The sequence below is a fragment of the Sus scrofa genome, chromosome 2, assembly GCF_054392235.1.
Source record: "Sus scrofa isolate SSC_HxYL_T2T_F1_AM1 chromosome 2, Sscrofa_HxYL_maternal_Yorkshire_Landrace_v2.0, whole genome shotgun sequence".
NCBI classification, from domain to species: Eukaryota; Metazoa; Chordata; class Mammalia; order Artiodactyla; family Suidae; genus Sus; species Sus scrofa.
Window position 1 is genome coordinate 95,754,973 of NC_139384.1, and position 15,408 is coordinate 95,770,380.

Here is a 15,408-nt window from a genome sequence, read left to right on the forward strand (position 1 = left end):
ACCGCTAGCCTGGGAACCTCCATATACCATAGGTACAGCCCTAAAAAGGCAAAAAAAATTAAAAAAAAAAAATCCATGCTCTCCCAGGTCAACCAGAATTTCATTTCATTTGCCTCTCATCTACCAGTTGAAGACAGAGTGTTCCAGAAAGGGAGTGTAAGAGTCAGGCAGAGAAAATTAAAGCTGGGACTAGAGCTACTGCCAAAGACAGATCAACCTGAGATGAAGATAAAGCATACTTGAAATTATAGTTAATGGGAAATCATGAATAATTTAAAAAATGGATTCAGGACAACTGTACAGGTATGTGGTAGAGCCCTTAGGTTGAGCATTTTTTCAGATCTTTTCTCATGAGTACATGTGAAAGTAACAGGGAAATGTAGGGGATTATTAGTAAAACTACAAAAGAACTGGTACCTGGACACAAACCGGACCCTAGTTTCTTAGTTCTTTGTGATGGCAAATGGATGATGGTGGTAATTTGGGGGCATTTATAGCAGTTCCTTTAGCCTTTACCTGGGAAAAGGGAACACATCACTCATAGAAGGTGAACAATTTGCACTTCAATTTATTAATCTGAAGAGCAGGAGGTGGGAATTCCTGTTGGTCAGAAGGTTAAGAACCTGACTAGTATCCCTGAGGACGCTGGTTTGACCCCTGGCCTCGTTTAGTGGGTTAACAGTCTGGTGTTGCCTTGAGCTGAGGCTTAGGTCAGAGAGGCAGCTCGGACCTGGCATTGCTGTGGCTGTGGCGTAGGCTGGCAGCTGGAGCTCAGATTAGACCCCTAGCCCAGAGATTTCCACATGCCTCCGGTGCAGCCCTAAAAAGACCAGAAAAGACCAGGAAATGTTTTTTTTTGTGCTGGAGAAAAGTTTAGATTCACATACATTGAGCACTGCTGTTTACTGTACTCCCTGTGAGATTCTCAATCCGTTTCTTCACTGTTAAGTAAGGATAACTGGAAGTTCTTCACAGAGTTGTTATAAGATTGAAAGTTGCACCTATTCTTAGTACAGTGCATGGTACATGACAGTATTTAATAAATTCATGATTATAACAAAATAATTGAGCAGCTACTGTATTCCAGGCATTGCTGCAAGTTCTGGGCACACAGCAGCCAAGAGTTAGACCAAGTCCCAGCTGTCAAGAAGCTCACATTTTATTTTTTGCTTTTTTTTTTTTTTAGGGCTGCACCCATGGCATATGGAGGTTCCCAGGCTAGGGGTCTAATCAGAGCTGCAGCCGCTGGCCTACACCACAGCCACAGCAACGTAGGATCCAATCCGTGTCTGCCACCTACACCACAGTTCACAGCAACGCCAGATCCTTGACCCCCTGGGCGAGGCCAGGGATCGAACCCGAAACCTCATGTTTCCTAGCCGGATTTATTTCCGCTGCGCCATGACAGGAACTCCCCAAGAAGCTCACATTTTAGAGAGAGGTGACAAGCAATAAACAAATCATCTACTCTGCTTTGTTAGATGACAGACGCAATGGAGAAAGTGAAGGCAGGGCGAAGGGGATAAAAAGCAAAGGGAACCACCTGGAATCAATGCTATTTTCTCCTCCTCCGTTTCCAGGTTATCCAGGGGATCATCTCAGAGTCACTGGAGATCTAACTTTCTTAAACTGTGAAGTGGGAAAAATAATAATGGAACTGTGTGTGCTTTTTTTAAATTTTTTTGTCATTGCCGTGACTAAAATTAAAGTTCAGTCTTTCCAAACTTTGACTTGTTTGGAACAAAGAGAAAAAGGCCAAACTGCCAAGAAAGCTTGCCGATTCAACCTTGACAAAGCATGTGAAAGTTGCTCAAACCTACAGACTTTAGTGAAATGCAAAAGGACTTCATATGAAAAAAAATATATGTATATAAACAAAAATATCTACAGTAGAAAAGGCATCCAGCAGAGACTCTCAGGGGACCTGGAATGTTGCTAAGGCTCTATCTTTCCATAGTCATGGAAATCAGGTAACTTCTCAGTGCCTGTCTGTTTCCTTGGCCATAAGATGATGCAGAGGAGCCATCAGTTCTAGTCATCCTCTCCCTGACACCACTAGCAACTTTTGAGAACTGAAACACTGACTGTTAGATTTATTTCTGTTCTGAGTTTCTCTCTCTGAGGTTGGATGGTAACAATTCCCTGTTTTGACACAGAGGTTTCCTTTGCTGTCAAATGCAGTTCCTGCCCAGTCTCGGCACCTCTTTTTTTCTGGAACAGGGAATGATTTAGAAAATTTAAACAACTCAAAGTCGCCTAGGATGTTGAAAAAGGCGTGAATGATTTCTTTCCTGTCACTTTTCTTTATGCCTCACTTCTTTGGGTGATGCTCTGAAAGCCTAATGGCCACTCTTCTGGTCAATATGTTAAAATGATCAATAACAGGATGTTATTGAAAAATGACCAGATCATTTCAAAGGTGAGTGGAATGTTAAAATTGCATGCCAAGATCTTTATTCAACCTACTTTGAAAATTCTTTTTTTTTTTTTTTTTTTTTTTTTTTTTTTTTTTTTTTTTGTCTTTTTGCTTTTTCTAGGGCCGATCCCGCAGCATATGGAGGTTCCCAGGCTAGGGGTCCAATCAGAGCTATAGCCGCTGGCCTACACCAGGGCCATAGCAACGCTGGATTCAAGCCGAGTCTGCAGCTTACACCACAGCTCACTGCAACGATGGATCCTTAACCCACTGAGCAAGGCCAGGGATCGAACCCGCAACCTCATGGTTCCTAGTCGGATTAATTAACCACTGTGTCACCACGGGAACTCCTGAGAATCCTTTTTGATGCTCTGGATATAAATAATCTCTTACTGTTATAAAAACAAAGCTGCATTTTTTTTTCAAACACCTCATTTCAACGAACCAGAAGGAGAGAGAGAGAGAGAGATGGGCCTCAGCAAATAATCATTTAAAAATAATATTGCTTTAAAAATAGTTTTTTACCAAGTCTCAGTAGTCTTCCAATGTCTTTAGTTTTAAGTTAAAGAAAAAACTTTGCTTTATTTAGTTAAAAAAAAACAACTTTTTTTTTCACTAGGTGGCCTGAGTTTTTGATTTAATATTCTTGCAAGTGTGGTCAGATGGCAAAGTAAGCTGGCACGTGGCCTTGTATTTATTTGAATCTCTCTCCAATGTCAAACCCTAAGAGAAAATAGCCCAGAATTCTGCAGACAAATTTCTTTTCTGAGATTCTGCAGAGCACTGATGTGTGAGATAATTTTTCCCAGGGAATGCAGACTGAACTCCCAAAGGTTAATTTCAACACTTGCCAAAAAAAAAAAAAAAAAAGGAGAATTTGCTTTTATCATTTCTTCTTAGCATTAAGTTCTCTATAGAAACTTTAGCCAAGCTAGAGTGTTGAAACCTCTTCAGAGCCTTCAGAGAAGAGCTGACCAGCTGAGACCACCACTTTATGCTTTAACCTTCACTTTGTCCCATTAACAGATATGTACTTTACTGACTACACTTGGCGACATCTATACAAGTGTTGATGGCACCAACTTGTCTGTATTAAAACTTCCCCTTCATCATTCTCACTGGCATCAACCTCACTGAAGCGCTCCTTACTTCCCTCTTGCACCTTTGCCACAGCCCTTCCACCACGTGTCAGCATCTCCTAGCTGCCGCACTCCATCCTATAACCTGCAAGAGTCCCCTTCCCTAAACTCCCTTGCATCGTGCAGCTCCCATGCCCCAAAGCTTGAAGAGCGCTCAGATGCTTCTATGATATATCCATCCAGTCCCTTTGCCTGATGTCATTGTCCTCCGTGATCTGATATCAGCTTCCAAGTTCCTACCCTCACCCAACCTCATGCCCCGTGCTATTGTCCCTTGTTCTTGCCTGCCCTCCAAGAGCAGACATTCTCCATTCAACTCTTACCCATTTTTCTTTCTTTTTCTTTTTTTTTTAATTCTCTTACCCATTTTTTCAAGGTCCACCTTAAACCATGCATTCAAACGCTGTCATCTTCCTTGACCATTTGGTTTATAGTGATTTTCCTCCCACTTCAAAGTGCATAGGCTATCCACTTATTTGAATCCTAAGTCATACCCTCATACTGACAATTTATAGGTGTAAGGGCTTAATTATCAGGATGCAATATATGGGATCACTGAGATGAACTTGAGCTATCCAATTTGGCATGTCTGGAATCACAGGAAATTCTTCTGTTATATGCCTATATCTGGGTGAACACTGACTGACAGCCTGCTGTGCCTCAGAGTGTGGCCAATTCACCTTTGAATTACTCTTATAAGAGATGTCTTCTTTTTTTAAGGGAGGAAAAAACCCCACTCACCCCTCCAACCAGATGAGAATCTAATGCCTCTAGAAAATAAAGAGAGAGGAGCAGGATAGAATCCCCTTGCTCTCCCATGGGAAGACATTCCCTCTGAGTCCAGCAGAGATCTCTTGTGCCTTGTGTTAGACATTTTCCAACATCTGCAATGTCAGCATCACAGGGCAGCTTGTTAGAAATGCAGGTTCGTAGGCCCCAGACCAGACCAACTGAATTGAGAACTCTGAGGGTGGGGCCCCAGAATCTGAGTTTCAACAAGTTTGGGAACTGCAGCTCCCACGCGAAACAGAAAACATCTGGCCGCTCTGCATCTTTGCAGACTGAGAACCGGTTGGTGTCCCCATGCCACCTTCTCTCCAATGAACTCATCTCATAACCCCACCTCAGATATTTTATTTGGCCAGCCATCTGGTCACCCACACATTCCACATTTGACAAACGGGTGAGGACACGGGTATAGAAGTGTCCCACATTCCTCCAGATCTTATCACTCTGAGGCACAAAGAGAAAAACAGCTCCAGGTGACTGCACGAAAAAAAAAAAAACAAAAATTTTAAAATTACCACATGCAGTTTAATTTCCTTAAAAGCATGACCAGAAAAGGTTTCTGTGGTGTGAGACCCCAGCTAGCAGGGCTGGGCCATAGTTCTGTACTTGGGGGAGGGGAGCAGGCCGAAGGTGAGCAGAGGATGACTGGCAGGCAGTTGCGTTTTGAGTGGTTGCTCGGGGAGTGTTTATCTTGTCCCTCCAGCAAGCACACACTCTCAGTTTCTTGTCATGAAAGGGGAACCCTGTATTTTGTGGACAAGGAGTCAGAAGCAACGTGTGAAGGAAAAAACGAAAAAAGAAAAAAAAAGGTCAAGGCTTAATCTCCCCGGAGGAAAAGGAACCGCACTGTTTGTCCTGTAACTGAGCAACACCCTGGGCGGCTGGGGCTGCCTGGGTCTTCTGCGGTTTTTCTTGCTCTTCTCCGCGGAGGTTCACTTCCACCCTCTAAACTCTCCACAAGTGAAAAATCAGGCGGGGCGCCCGCGGCCCCAGCTGCAGGGGATCCCGGCCCAGGGCCCGCGCAGCCCCCGGGCCGGGTAGGGGCGGGTCCAGGAGGCCGGCGCTGCGCCCCGCGCGCGGTAGAGGTCGCTGCGCCGCGGCGCGCGCTCCCACCGCGGTGGATAACGGGGCCGGGCTGGAGGAGAAAGGAAACCTGTCCGGGAGGCGGCGGCGGCGGCAGCCGGGAGCAAGCGAGGGAGGAGAGTTCACTTTTGCTCGGGTGTCAGCGCGCGGCGGCCGCAGCGGGCGCTGACGAGGGAACACCGAGAGAGCGGGGCGCCCAACTCGGGGCGGCCAGCGAGAAGCCGGATACGAGCGCGCCGGCGGGGCGCGGAGCGGCGAGCCTGGCTAGCGAGGGGAGCCGCGGGGGGCGCGCCCCGGGCGGGCCCCCGGAGCTGCGTAGGATGCCCCACGAGGAGCAGGCGTCCCTGCAGAGACCCCGCTATGGCTGTAAGTGCGCTGGGCTCGTCGGGCTGCGCCGGCCTTGGGGAGCCCCCTCCGCAAGGCCGGAGTTGGAGAAGCGGAGGGAACCGGAGGGCAGCGGTTGGGTGGCTTGCAAAGTTAGGAGCTGGAGTTGCAAGGGCTGTTGAGCGGCGTCCTCCCGCTCTCCCCGCAAATTCCTAATCCCCAGCTGGCACCTCAATCCTCTATCCGCACACCCCACGGTGGCTCGAGGCAGCGCTTGGTCTGCTCCCTGGTACACGCCAGGCTGGGGGTTTAGGGGTGTCAGGTGAGGAACCCGCGGAGCTCCCGGCAGGTTGCTGGTTCGGGCCAGGGGGTGGCGTAAGGGACCCGATTCTTCCGACTCTGAAGGGGAGGAAAGTTTGTTTGCAGTGGCTACAGGTGGGCTCCCTAAGTTACGTGCCCGCGCTAGTGGTAAGGTTGGCTTTCCTGGAAGGGCTGGCGTCTCCTCCTACCCGTCTGCCTCTGACTTCACCTGGGCCGCAAGACCTCTTGGGCCCCACAGGTGGGAGCCCTTTCCTGGTGCAGCTGAAAGGGTCACCTCTGGCGCCCCACCCCCTCTCCAACCCTACCCCGTCACCCCGCCCCTGGCTCTGCCGAGACTGTGTGGCGCGCAGGAGGATTGTGGCGGGGACAGGACGCGGTGCTGGGCTCCTCGGGATCCGGATGCAGCCCGCGTGACTTGAACGAGGTGGTGTCTGTTACCCAGCCAGGGGCTGCCCTCGGAAAGAGGTTGCTTTGGCGGATCGTGAGTGGATAGAGCCAGGTTAGCACCAACCACGTGGCTTCATGTGCAGAGTTCAGAGCTTTACCAAACATGTGCCAGGAAGTATTTCCTTTAAAACAAACAGAAAGTTGGCGCGCTCTCTCAACAGGGTTGGACCTGTCAGTGAACCCATGGCCACGGATGGATCACAGGTTAATCTTTTGCCCAGGCTGGCCTTGGTGGCAAGGGTAACAAGCTTGGGTTAAGGTGGTGATACTTACTGCAGCGTTTTGTTTTGTAGTTCTGGCTGGTGGTGAGGGACACCGGCGTGCCTAATAAAGGGGAGTAGTCAGCTTGTGCACCCTCTTTCTCCCCGCCAATCTTGGAATGGACCCAATCAGAGATGGGAAGTTAGTTTTCCCCTGTGACCTTTACTGTGTCAGGCAGTGAGGCTGCCTGGGGAGTCAGCTGCAGCCTCTCCTCTAGGGAAATGCATTTTACAGTTAATCCAGCCCAGCTCTTTGCAGCCTTAGTTTGCCTGTTGCTAAACCACAGACAGCAGAGCTTCTTGGGTTGGGATGTGTTCATCCAGAATGGTGTCAAGCGTCCTTGGGTTGGTGAATGTCCTTTACGTGTCAAGTTCCCAGAATACATGGTAGCTTCACTGTGTCAGGTTATACGATGGCCACAAAGTGTGGAACCTAGGTGAGTATGCCTAACAAAACGGGTTTTGGTAGCACATTTTAAACCATGATCTGTTCAGTGTGTAGTTGCTCACTGATTCACTGTGCTGGGCAAAGTTGGAGTGAATGCAATGCATTGATGCAGAATTTCCATCCGTCTCTGCATGGGCTTCTGTGATGGTGCTCAGTTTTCATGGAACACACCTTTGGTTTTTGAGCGCTGTAGGAGCAGCACTCAATGAGGTTCAGGTCCGGCAAACAGGAAGCGCACTCCACGTGGCCATTTTCTTTGGAAATAATCACCCAGCTTTTCTTAGGAGTCTTGCGTAATGGGGGTGTGCCCTCTTGTAGCAATCAGTCCCATTTACCCTTTCTGACTTCATCAAGTGCTATGTTGGTCACTCAACATAGGGAAAAAATGGGCAATATTTGCCAACTTCCAGACTTGATGGCCACCCTGAAATATTGAGGCTTTAATACAATAACCTGTTAGGTCTTTACAATTAACATTTCTATGACTTTTTTTTTTTTTTTTTGGTCATTTTAGCACGTGAGGCATATGGGAGGTTCCCAGGCTAGGGGTCTAATCAGAGCCATAGCTGCCAGCCTACACCATAGCTTAGGGCAATGCCGGATCCTTAACCCACTGAGCAAAGCCAGGGATCGAACCTGTGTCCTCATGGGTACTAGTCAGATTCGTTTCCGCTGAGCCATGATGGGAACTCTCATTTCTATGACTTTGATACCAGGTTCATGGATGGTGTATGTTCATAGTGTATTTTTAAAAAATCTAGTGGCATGGGCTTTAGTGCTCAAAGATACTACCTAACATTGACTATTCCTGCAAAAGTGGGCGGTGTGATGTATTAGAATATATAACTTCTGATGGGTGTTGGTTTCCTGAATCTTGTGTCAACATGAGATCGAAAGTAGTGCTTTGAGCTCTTCACAAGAAGGCCAGGGAAAGGGAACGCAGGATTGTACTTGCTCTGTTGCATCATGGGCTGTGCTTTTTCTTGTTTGTGGCTTTGGTAAGTATAGATTCAGTAAAACCTCAAACTATACCAAGCAGGCTTTATCCCTGACATTTAAAAATAAGCAAAGTCCTGATACATCCCCTATATATTGTTGTCATTTCAGTTCTAGGGGCCCACATTCTGAGTAAAACGTATTCGCTGGGCTTGTAAAACAACTTTTTGGTACTTTGCCTTAGAGCCGTTGCACTTGCTTGAGGTCTGGTCAGTTGTTCTGTCATCTCTTCTCCCCTTACACTGTCATGTATTTCAGTAATTCTTGTACAGAGCAAATTAACTCAGGCTGTGAAGGTGTCTCTCCTTTGCACAGAGCTAATGGGTGTTGGTTTGTCAAATGCCACATAGCAAGTTGCCCTTGAGGGATTTCTCAATGAGTTCTCCATGAAGGCTCCCTTCTCAGATTTCTGACGTGAGAGATTGTCACGTCTCCCTGACTTGCACACTGGAGTGCTGAATTAAAATTAAATAGACCATTTCTGTTTGATCCTTGTTTCTCCCACGTTGGCCATATCCTCCAGCAACCCATGAAGTTATTTTGTGAGATGTTACTACAGAACAAAGCTGACAGGTTAGCTCACTAAAGCACTTAGACATGAGTAGAGTATTATATTATACGCAAGGTATCTTTCTACAATCAAAAATAAATTTAAGAGTTCCTGTCGTGGCACGGCTGGGGTGAATCCGACTGGGAACCATGACGTTGCAGGTTTGATCCCTGGCCACCCTCAGTGGGTTGAGGATCCGGTGTTGCCATGAGCTGTGGCGTAGGTTGCAGACATGGCTCGGATCTGGCATTGCTGTGGCTGTGGCGTAGGCGGGCAGCTATGGCTTTGATTGGATCCCTAGCCTGGGAACCGTCATATGCTGAGGGTGCAGCCCTAAAAAGAAAAAAAAAAAAAAGTAAATTTATCCTGCCGTATAGCACAGGGAATTATATCCAATCACTTGTGATAGAACATAATAATGTGAGGAAAAGAATGTATGTATATGTGTGACTGGGTCACTTTTCTGTATAGCAGACATTGACAGAACATTATCAATCAACTAATAACAAATTTAAAAAATAAACTAAATTTAAATGAAACTTATGCTTAGGTATGATTTGCCAGGAACTTTTGTGCCGTTGTAACGAAGTGTGGTGTATTTGCCAAAGGAATTCTGAAAACACATTGCTGTCATGATCTGTCTAAAGTTTTGTTCCAGTTACTTGAGAGTTAAAAAGACCAGCGCTAGCAGAGAGGGGCTTTGCGACTAGACCTAGGTGATTTCACTCATTGCATCTCGGAGGATCCAATCAACGTTTAAGTGCCTCCGGGGGGTCAGTAATCAATGTGTCTGGCAGGAACGATGGTTTGCTACTCTCTGCAAAGCTTTCCTTTCATGAGGATTGTTGTAAGGGATCCACGCTAACACTGCTTCTCTTAAGACGGCTGACATAAACCCCGCATGGCTGTGGGTGGAGCGGGGAGGGGGAAGGTTCTGGCAGATGCTGTGAGCTTTTGACTGATGCTCTTTTTTTTTTTTTTTTTTTGTCTTTTTGCCTTTTCTAGGGCCACTCCCGTGGCATATGGAGATTCCCAGGCTAGGGGTCGAATCGGAGCTGTAGCTACTGGCCTACACCACAGCCACAGCAATGCGGGATTCGAGCCGCGTCTGCAACCTATACCACAGCTCCTGGGCCGGATTGTTAACCCACTGAGCAAGGCCAGGGATCGAACTCGCAACCTCCTGGTTCCTAGTCGGATTCGTTAACCACTGTGCCACGACGGGAACTCCTGACCGATGCTCTTGTCTGAATGGTGAGATTCCCACATCATCTGGGAATGACCTGTTGGGGTGATCAGCACAACTACACCTCTCACCCCTTCCCCAGTACCAGACACTTCAGTTCTGAACTCGTTCAGCTCGGGTATGTAAGGCAGGATGGGCAACCTGGCTCTAAAGGTCTATCTGCCAGTGCTTTCCTTTGAAGGCAGAGGGCTGCAGGCAGCGTGGCCCTGCCATGCTGTCTGAAATAGACAAAAAGTCAAGACCCTCCTTTCAGCGCTAGTGTTTTGCTTGAGCTTTTCAAAAGGATCTTTCAGGTCAACAGCTCAAGTGTTCTGTTAGTAGGCTTTTAACTTGAATGACATATGACTTGTTGGGGAGAGTTTAAGCATCTAGTACCAAGCTTGTTGCAGAACTTCATGTTGTTTGAGGTTTTGGCAAATCCCCTTTTCTCTAGGGAACCATGGGTTTGCTTTTGCCCCTCACTTCCCCATTCTGTAAGCTTTCTAACACTTCATTATATTTAAAAGGATAGGCTATAGGGAGTTCCCTGGTGCTCTAGTGGTTAGAACTCAGCACTTTAACCTCTGCGGCCTGGATTCGACTCCTGGTCTAGGAACAGAGATCCCATATCAAACTGCCAACCACACGGAGTGGCAAAAAAAAAAAAAAAAAACAACAACAACAAAAAAAAACCCAGTAACAACAGCCAAAGGCTAGTATACAAGCAGATCTAATGCTTGCCATATCTTCATGGTACCAAACACGAGAAACAAAGGCTACTCAGCTTCCCATCTGCTAGGTAAGTGCTACAGGGCAGGCACTTCAGCATGGGGTGTGGAATTTTAGTTGGTGAATTTACCAAGTACTGGGAGGGTTTTAGGTGCCATTCTTATCATCTGCTCATGGCTTCCGAAAGGGCCAGTGGTTTTCCCTTGTCACACAGAAGCTCAAAGCCAGGATGTCTTAAAACCACACAGTTAGTTGGTTGGTAACAGGGGCTGTGGAAGCCACGGCTCTCAGATCCTGAAGCAGTTTCTCATAGGCTGTTGGCATTTTGCCTCCACTGATACATCAGAGGGGGTTTCTCCCCGCCTTTCTGCCTGTTTCAGGGGTTTGTCATGATATTATCAAACAGCAGAACCTGTAGCCATTTGGATACGGTGCTGTTTTAAAAGTACACGAGTGGGGAGTTCCCACTGTGGCTCAGTGGGTTAAGAACCTGACTAGTATCCATGAGGATGCAAGTTTGATCCCTGGCCTTGCTCAGTGGGTTAAGGATCCGGTATTGCCACAAGCCTCAGTGTAGGTCACAGGTGTGGCTCAGATCTGGTGTTACTCTGACTGAGGGCCCGCAGCTGCAGCTCCGATTAGACCCCTAGCCCAGGAGTTTCCATGTGAAGCAGGTAGGCCATAAAAAGAAAAAAAAAAAAAAAATGCACGGGTGGTATTCTCAAGAGCTGATTTTGCTTTTTTGACCCCCAAGGAAAAACATTGAAGAATATGTGGGCTTTTTATAGAGTGTATCCAGGCTTCATCAAAACCTTTTAGGTACATGGAAAGACATCCCATATTGCTGTGAGGCCCTGAAATGAAAGAAAGGCTTTTCCATAATACAGCAGCACGCTCAAATGATTCCAAATAGGATGATTTATAAAACACACTTTATTACGTATACTGGCTAAGCCTTAAAGTTTGGGGTTGATGGGAATTCAGACAGGAGTGTGTAGTGGGTTGGCTGACCAGGGAGCTGATGCTTTTTCACTTTACTCTTCCCTTTTATTTTTCTCCCTTGAAAGGCAGAATGGTGTCAGTGAGGTGGCAGAAGCTTTGGTGTTGAGTAGATGTGGGTTTAAATCCTGACTTGGCCATTAAATGCCCGAATCGGCTTGGCGTTTTCTCCTATAACTTGAGGAGTGGTGCTTATATTCTTGTAGCAGTGGCCAGTGTGGTTCCTGGGACATGTTGGTAAACACATTATAGGAGTTTCAATTAATTGAGCACCTAACATGTGCAGCACCCTTGTGGATGAAGGAAGAATGACTAAGATGGTTACAGCTTATAAGAGAGTCTCGGAGTTTCCTGGTGGCCTAGTGGTTAAGAACCTGGCACTTTCCTGCTGTGGGAACAGGTTTGATCCCTGGCCCGGGAACTTACACATGGTGTGAATAGGGCCAAGAAAAAGAATCTGGAAGATGAAGAATATCGCTTATAGTTCTATTAATGCGCTTTCAGATTCTGTGGAAGTGAAGACACACAAGTGATGGGTTCGGATTTGGAGAGGAAAGTGGGAAGGTTGTGACCATGACCCTGAGGGAGGTCAGAGGAAAACCCAAAAGGCATTCCAGTGTATTGTTGTGTGGCTGTTTTGGTGCAGTTGATGCCTAGGATGTGTGAATAGGTGCCTTGGAGGGAGGGTGTAGCCAGAGGAGAATTCATCATGGAATTCTGTATTTGTAGGCAACAAAATGCCTTTAGAGCTGTCTTGAGGAGGGTGGTATAATCTAGTTTCTTTCGAAAGTTATCTTGCTCTTTCAGAGGGCCCCTCTCCTTTTTTTAAACTTTTCTTTAGATTTTATCTCAAGTGGCCCATTGAGGTGGGGGATGGTGGGAACAGTGGGTGTGGTTGGAATGTGTGGGGCGGGAAACAGCAGGACAGTGGGTAAGATGTGTGTGTGTGTGTGTGTGTGTGTGTGTGTGTGTTGCCCTCTGCTGCTCAGAGGCCCCTTCCCCACGATTCTAGGTTGGGGAGCTTTTTTTAGGGTTGCACTTCGGGCATATAGAAGTTCCCAGGCTAGGGGTCCAATCGGAGCCACAGCCACAGCAATGCAGGATCAGAGCCGCATCTGTGACTTACACCACAGCTCACAGCAACACCGGATCCTTAACCCACTGAGCAAGGCCAGGGATCGAAACCACATCCTCATGGATTCTAGTCAGGTTCGTTATGCTGAGCCACAGCGGAACTCCTGGGGAGCTATTTTTAATGGGCAGGTTTGTCAGATAGTTTTGCTGAGGATAACAAGGAAGGCTAGAAGGAAGTCATGCTTAGGCTTCTGGAACTGGTGGCATCCGAGGAAAACAAAGAGAGGTAGGTCTGGACCCTCCCTGGAGCCTCCCACATTCCAGCCAGGGGGATGGGCAACTAACTTGGAGCCATTTCAGAAGGTAAATTCTCTGAGAGCAGGTAAGAAAAAAAAAGTGTAGTTACAGCAGGACAAAGATCCTGACAACTGAGTCATCCTGGGGAGAGGGTAGGATTTCTTCTACCTCTTTTTTCCTCATATTCTCCATTCCTTAATGGCTATTTTTCCTCCTCACATGTCGCTGGAGATTTACTGCATTCACATGACAGACATCCCCGTTTTGTTGAAAGTGGCTAATGCCCATGCTTCCAGTTCCTGAGCGGCCCTTGGATGGGACCCCGATCCCACTGGACTCTCCCCTTATTTTTACAGTCACGGGCTGTGCTCGGCCCTTCTTGCCGAGGTCACGAGGGGCGCTGACAGCTGTTTCTTCAGTCATTACAGTGGTTTTTCCAGAGCATCAAGGGCCACAGGGCATTACCTGAGGACTTGGTGGAAAGGCAAATTCCTTGCTCTGACCAACTCTTCTGAATCAGAAACTTGGGGGTCGGGGTGTGTTTCTACAAGCCCTCCAGGAACTTGTGATGCATACCCTAGTGCAAGCAGAAAAAGACGTTCCGGGAGTTCCCGTCATGGCTCAGTGGTTAACCTGACTAGCATCCATGAGGATGAGGGTTCGATCCCTGACCTCGCTCCATGGGTTAAGGATCCGTTGGTGCCATGACCTGTGGTTTAGGTCGCAGACGTGGCTTGGATCCTGTGTTTCTATGACTGTAGTGTAGACTGCCAGCTGCAGCTCCAATTGGACCCCTAGCCTGGGAACCTCCATATGCTGTGGGTATAGTCCTAAAAAGACCAAAAACAAAACAAAAAAAAACCAAAAAACCACGTTCTGAATACGCGATTACCTGCTCCATGGTGATTGCAGTTTTTTTCAAATAAGTGAAAACACATGAGCATGTTACCGAATGCTTTATTTACACTATTCCTTGTGTGCTTGATTGGAGCGCACACATGTGCCTCATGCAAATCCCAGCATTGATTTCGGTACAGTTTTGTGTTTATTTTATAGGAACTAACAATTATGATATGGCTTTAAGTCTGCTTTTCTCCCTTCTGGGAAATAAATATGATTTAGAAGATAAAGCCCCACTTCTCCGCTAAGGACTAAGTGATGTCAACTCCCCACGGACTTGTAGGGGGAGGTGGTGCTCTTGGGAGCCAATGGGAAGGCTAAAGGCGCTGGGGAACCTGTCTGTGTGATAGGGAAGGTTCCAGTCTCGGTCACTCTGGACTCTAATCCTTTCCTGGACACCAGGGGTTGAAAGATGTCTTCTTCCTGCACGCCCCCCCCCGCCCCCCAACCCCCAGGACAGCTTAAGTGCCTTTCATTCCTGCAGTTTTGAGAACGGTTGAATATGTTAGCAGAGATATCATTTGATAGGAGTAAGCGCATCCAGCTCATCCCCATATTACGGGAAAGGACAGATCTATTTGTTTTGCTTTGATGAAATTTTTTTGGCTAAGATCCCCAAAGAGGACAACTTTTAACTGTTCTCCTTTCTCCGTTACCGCTGAATCTCAGAAGACATTTTTATATCATTTTTTGCAAATGAAGGCAAGTTAGTTCCTGATAATGTTGTCTCACATCTTTTATGTTGTTGCCCAGATGAACTCAGTCTGTGGATGCTGGTGGATGCAGTTCCTTACTCATCTCCATGTAAATGGGCTTAATTTGCATGTGGCTGAAGCAACATCTGTTTGAAATACTTAGGTATTGCTTAGGTTCAGGACCTAGCTAGTAACCTGGAACCTTGGTACAACTTAGAAGACACCCAATAAATATTTGTCATTATTAGAGGTTTTGCATGATACTGTTTGTTAATCTCAAGAGTTTGACGGCCAGATAAGTGTTTAACGTTGAGCTGAGCTTTCCTTTCAGCCTCTGTGGAACCTACGTAAGTGATTTTAATTTCTTTCTTTCTTTTTTTTTTTTTTTTTATTGTCTTTTTGCCATTTCTTGGGCCACTCCTGCGGCATATGGAGGTTCCCAGGCTAGGGGTCAAATCGGAGCTCTAGCCGCCGGCCTACGCCAGAGCCTCAGCAACGTAGGATCCGAGCCGCGTCTGCGACCTACACCACAGCTCAGGGCAACACCGGAACCTTGACCCACTGAGCAAGGGCAGGGACCGAACCCGAGACCTCATGGTTCCTAGTGGGATTCGTTAACCACTGCGCCACGACGGGAACTCCTGATTTTAATTTCTTGATGCCTCCGTTTCTCTGCTGTAAAGGGCAGATGGGAATGTGCATGTTCAGAGGGTGAA

At 47.0% G+C, this 15,408-nt stretch overlaps 1 protein-coding gene across 1 annotated transcript in view; it reads left to right on the forward strand.

The window, feature by feature from the left end:
• The first annotated feature begins 5,492 nt into the window (after nt 1-5,492).
• IQGAP2 (IQ motif containing GTPase activating protein 2) overlaps nt 5,493-15,408 on the forward strand; it is a 338,812-nt gene continuing 328,896 nt past the window's right edge. The window contains exon 1 of the mRNA XM_021084462.2: nt 5,493-5,793. Within this exon, the coding sequence (XP_020940121.2) occupies nt 5,748-5,793 (46 nt within the window). The 5' untranslated portion in view covers nt 5,493-5,747. The remainder of the gene's footprint in view (nt 5,794-15,408) is intronic.